The sequence below is a fragment of the Ricinus communis genome, chromosome 9 (genome assembly GCF_019578655.1).
Source record: "Ricinus communis isolate WT05 ecotype wild-type chromosome 9, ASM1957865v1, whole genome shotgun sequence".
Taxonomy (NCBI): domain Eukaryota; kingdom Viridiplantae; phylum Streptophyta; class Magnoliopsida; order Malpighiales; family Euphorbiaceae; genus Ricinus; species Ricinus communis.
Genome location: NC_063264.1, coordinates 9440752 through 9445595, shown reverse-complemented (window position 1 = coordinate 9445595; position 4844 = coordinate 9440752). Strand labels below are relative to the sequence as shown.

General features: G+C 31.6%; 1 protein-coding gene across 1 annotated transcript; it reads right to left on the bottom strand.

Annotated features, from left to right (window-relative positions):
• Positions 1-1812: 1812 nt before the first annotated feature.
• LOC107262030 (cyclin-D6-1-like) lies at positions 1813-3999 on the bottom strand. Its single transcript, XM_015725188.2, has 6 exons — positions 3670-3999; positions 2947-3033; positions 2744-2851; positions 2469-2661; positions 2231-2346; positions 1813-2138 (listed from the first exon to the last, which is right to left on the bottom strand). Exons 1-6 carry the CDS (start codon positions 3838-3840, stop codon positions 1857-1859), a joined length of 957 nt encoding a protein of 318 aa, XP_015580674.2. The 5' UTR covers positions 3841-3999; the 3' UTR covers positions 1813-1856.
• Between the last annotated feature and the right edge of the window lie 845 nt (positions 4000-4844).

The following is a 4844-nucleotide window of genomic DNA, read 5'->3' as shown; positions in this document are numbered from 1 at the left end:
CGATAGTTTTAACACTTATATCGACAGATTTGTCTCTCGCTAAATAATCTGATGAAGGGACTTTGAAATCCTTAAAACTCGGAATCCATGAGTCTGACCACACTAGGATCTCCATTAATCTGATGTTTCTACGAAAACCTTTTTGCACAAGGTCCCTCCCATGTAATAAATTTGTCCAGACCCATATTATAACTTTACTTCCTATAGTCTCACTTCTTTTAATCAACTAACTAACAACTTCTAATAACCTCTTAAATTCTTTTCTACTTTTAATTACTACGTAAACACACGATTAACTTCTTCTAAAATTTTATGATAATTTATGAATTATGTATTAGGAATTCAAATCATAGGTTCATGGGTCGGAAATTAAAAAAGAAAATGTTTAATGGATTTTAGGCTGGAAATCAATGGGTTTTTGGAGTAAGTTTTGCAGATTAACTATACCCGAGCCAAAATCAAGTTCGAAGAGCCTTATATCCTGGTCCTCGAAATGCGTCAAAATTTAGATGCATATTTTCTAAAATATTATGTTCATTAAACATCTAAATGCTCATTATTTAAATATTAAATATTTATTATTTACTATTATTTTATTAAAAAAATATTTATACTATGATATAAATATTTATAATATAGTTTTAACTCGGTGATTTTTTATTTATTAACTATAAGAATAATCTACGCTGTGTTTATATTCTTTTTTCTTCTCAAGTAACCAGAAAGGAAAAGGAAAAGAAAATGAGAGCAGCTTAGCTTTCTTAGCTAAGTAAACTGAAACTTAAAAATGGCTGCTCTGTTTCTCGCGCTAGATAGTTTCAAGATTCGTTGGAGTCAAGTTAGTTGTGCATAACGGTTTTTCTCTTCTGTAAGTTATATTTTTGGTTCCACGTAAGCAATTGATTAGCACATAATTTTTTTACTCCGCTTGATTAGTATCTTAGTAGCTGCTTATACTGGCATAATTAGTAAATTATAACTCCCCTAAGTTGTATATTTCTTACAATTTAGTGCTAAAAGATTTTTCTTTTTAAATTAAGTCCTACAAGTATAAAAAAGACTTTCCATCAGTCATAATCACTCAACTCTAATGGAGCATGCTGATTTTTCTTTTTTCTTCTCTTCAAGCAATATTCTCAAAAATCATTAAATGACAAAAAGAAATTTTGAATATTTGATCTTTAAAAACTTAAAAGTACTAAGCTATCATTACAATTTAGAATCAAAATTAATCAGTACGTTAGAATGTTAGCTCTAATTTCCCAGAAAAAAATGAGAAGGATAAGACATGATTTTAATTTATGATGTCTTTTATTGTACCTCAGTCATTGCAATTAAAGTGGGTTCATGCTCTTACTGATCAAATCAAGATTACCCAATAAACTAACATTGATTCAAGTAAACATATAACAAGAGGAAGGAGATACTCTGAGCTTAAACAACAGAATGCTATAGCAAAGAATGTCCGGCACCACTTCCCTTTCAGCAATAGTGATCAGGTATAATTATAATTTTGATCAAGCACATTACCTCACATCACAAGCACACAGATAGCTCAACCTTTAACATCATATCAAACATGAGCTACATGGCTAAAAACCCAAATTTTTAAAAGCTCAGAAAAAAGAATCCAGGCCACCATTAAAACATAATGAATGGAATTAATGAATCTTGAATCTCCATAAAGCTTTAACAATGTCAATTCAATCATATAGCATTCAAGCAAAATTCATAGCAAGTTATGGAAATTTATCAATCTATGTGAACTTCTAACTAGGATGATGAGAGTTCTTGATTGAATTCTATAGTGTTCGTCAATAAGATGTTTCCCGCATTAGCTTCAGTTGCACTAATCTTCAATCCATCTTCGTACAGCAGATACAGCAGTTTAACTTCTCTAGAATAGCTCTGAGACAGTCTCCATTTTCAGGTGGAAATAGAGATGGATCTATTGTCAGGTCCTGAAACTCATCACTCGTCCACTTCAGTTCAAAATTCATCGGGTCTTTTTCTTCCACCTCTTCTATCTCAAATATAACGTCTGGGCTTTCAGTAACTCTAGTACTCACAGTTGGGACTGACATTCTATAGCCAAAATCAGCCATCATCAGCTCGCAGGCATTCAGTTTAGCTGGATCCTGGCAGAACACAGCATCCAAATTCATGACTGACTATGCAAGTGAAGATGAAGAACAAGAATTTAAATGAATGGTTGATAATTTTATCTTACCAATTTGAGATCTGCGCTGGTGAAATCTTCCTTGTGCACCGAATAAAGGCCATTGCAGCTAGCGAAAATAGCTGATGCAGCTATGACTGAAGGCTTGAATTGTGTAAAGTTTATGTCTGAAATAAATCATTAACATATCAATTATTTTCCATAATCTCAGGAAATTGAAATAAATCGAAACAGCAGAAGAAGTCGAAATCATAATTCTTTGAGATTTTGTTTTATTTTATTTACTCACCTCCTTGTGATTGAATTATTAGCTCGATGACATTTGCTTTGAACCTCTCATCTAGTTCTTCTACTAAAGGCAGGAAGTTGGACAGGAAGCATAGGGCATTTACACAGTAGGCACGCCATCCAAGTACTTTGAGAACCAGAACCTCGACCTTGTTGATATCATTTATTTTGACGTTCAGATTTGGCCTGAATTTCTGTTCAAGAAAGTACAGCAGCAGTATGAGTGACAATGCAAGTAATGGCAATGAAAAAGGTTAGCCACTGTGGATAGTATACCAAGAATATGCTGTTTCTGAAGGATTTGTTCCTCATCTTCCAAGCAACACACAGGCAACTGATTGCTAGGACAAGAACACGATAATCAACATCTTTCTTCCCCAGAGTCTATGCCAAGAAGTTCAAGTCAGTACAGTAACCAGTAAAATTAGTAGAGACTGCAATTTGCAAGATTTCTAGTGATCAGAGGAGATTTACAGTACCGGCAATGTATGTCTTGAAATGAAACGATCGAAGTAATTCATGGCAAGATATGGAATGGATGCATCGAATTGATCGTTCATTGAATTCTGCATCAGATTTCACATTCATATTTATTTAATTGATAAGACAAAGAAATTAAAGATTGCTACATTTTCCTAGCAAGAAAACAAGAATTGACCCATTCAAGAATCAATAAAGTTCGGAGAATGCCAATTAAATCTAAAAGATTAGATATGAACCGGAAAGTGAAGAAATTAAAGCAAGCTCCGGCATTAATACTCTTAAGTCTAGAAAACGTTTCTTTCATTTTCACACGATCCAAACAGAGACATGAGAATTAGGTTCACGCTTTCTTAGTAACCAAACAAGACTACCATCTTAAACGTTCACCAGGTAAAAGGCTAAGAAAGCTCCAAGATTTTTACGCCAACGGAGAAACCATTTTCAAACTCAAAGATTCATTATTATCTTCCATTTTTCTAATCAACCAAACAGGGTAAATTATACTATTCAACTTCCAAGAGTCAAAGGCGAGATAATCAATTAAGGTATCAAACAACGAAAGTATAATAAAGATTTCTTAACTAAAGAAGAACGTAAAATTAAGCTCATAAAGAAACATAAACAATTCAATTACATTTCTTTTGTCTTCTGTTATTTCTTTTTCTTTTTTCTTGAAAACCAAACAGAAAGCTGTTAAAGAAAGTTATAGAATCACTTACTTCAGCGACCAACAAGGCAACTTTCGCTCTAAGAATCCGAATGTCTGGGTTATTATAGGCTTCAGCGTCCAAAGACTCAGATTCTTCAATTAAGTAACTTTTCAATTCATGCGACTCAAGAATTGGTAATGGCTGGGTGTATATATTTTTTCGCTTTGCTCTTGGCGCCATATTTCTGTTCTCCTGAAAAGAAAAGAAACGAAAAGAAAAGAAAAGAAAAGAAAAGAAAATGATTGTAGTGATTTCCCTTATTTCTCTTTAACTAAGCAAAAACTGAAATATAAAAGGCGGCCCTGTTAGTTATATATATATATATATATATAACTAACTCTGTTTCTCGCTCTAGACAAGTTTCAAGAATCGTCGGAGTGAGGTTAGTTATGCATAACGGTTTTTCTCTTCTGCAAGTGATATTTTGCCACGTAAGCAATTGATTAGCAAAATTTTCGGCCCACTCGCCCCGGTGACACCTCTCCTCCTTTCTTGGGTTTAGTTTCGAATCATTGTAAACTCGAATCAAGTTGGGCTCAAATTTATAAAGCAAAACCATATAAATCTAACATCCTTGAGATCAAAGAGATCTATTATTTAAGTGAAGGATTAGTTATTTGATAAATTAGTCAATTAATTTATCCATTAATCATTAAATCAATCAATTGTTCATAAAATTAATTTAACATATGTATATATTTGAATATAAAGCTAATGTATTTCTAATTAATTTGTTTATAAATGTCTATTCAAATAAAACTATTCATCTTATAAAATTCATTACACTTACTATTTATTGTTTATTTATTTAAGTAATGAATGCTTATAGCATATGGACTTCGGTTTATGATTCTACATGGACCAAGGTCTATAAGTAGTATGTGTGTGTGGAGAAGGGGAGAGTATTACAGCTTTTCATTTCTTTTCAAATTGTATATTTGCGGAGAATTTTGTCCCCACATTTTCACATTTTTTTAAAATTGTACCGTTTTAACTTTTTTAAATTATAATAAAATTAATTTATAAAAATTAATATTATATTAAAAGTTATATATTGGATAATTTTTTTATATATTTATAAGAATTATTCATCTATTTATGTATTATATAATTGTTATAATTATTTTATTGTTACTATTCAAAAGATTTTTATTTTTGACATGTATATTTATTTTTAACATATG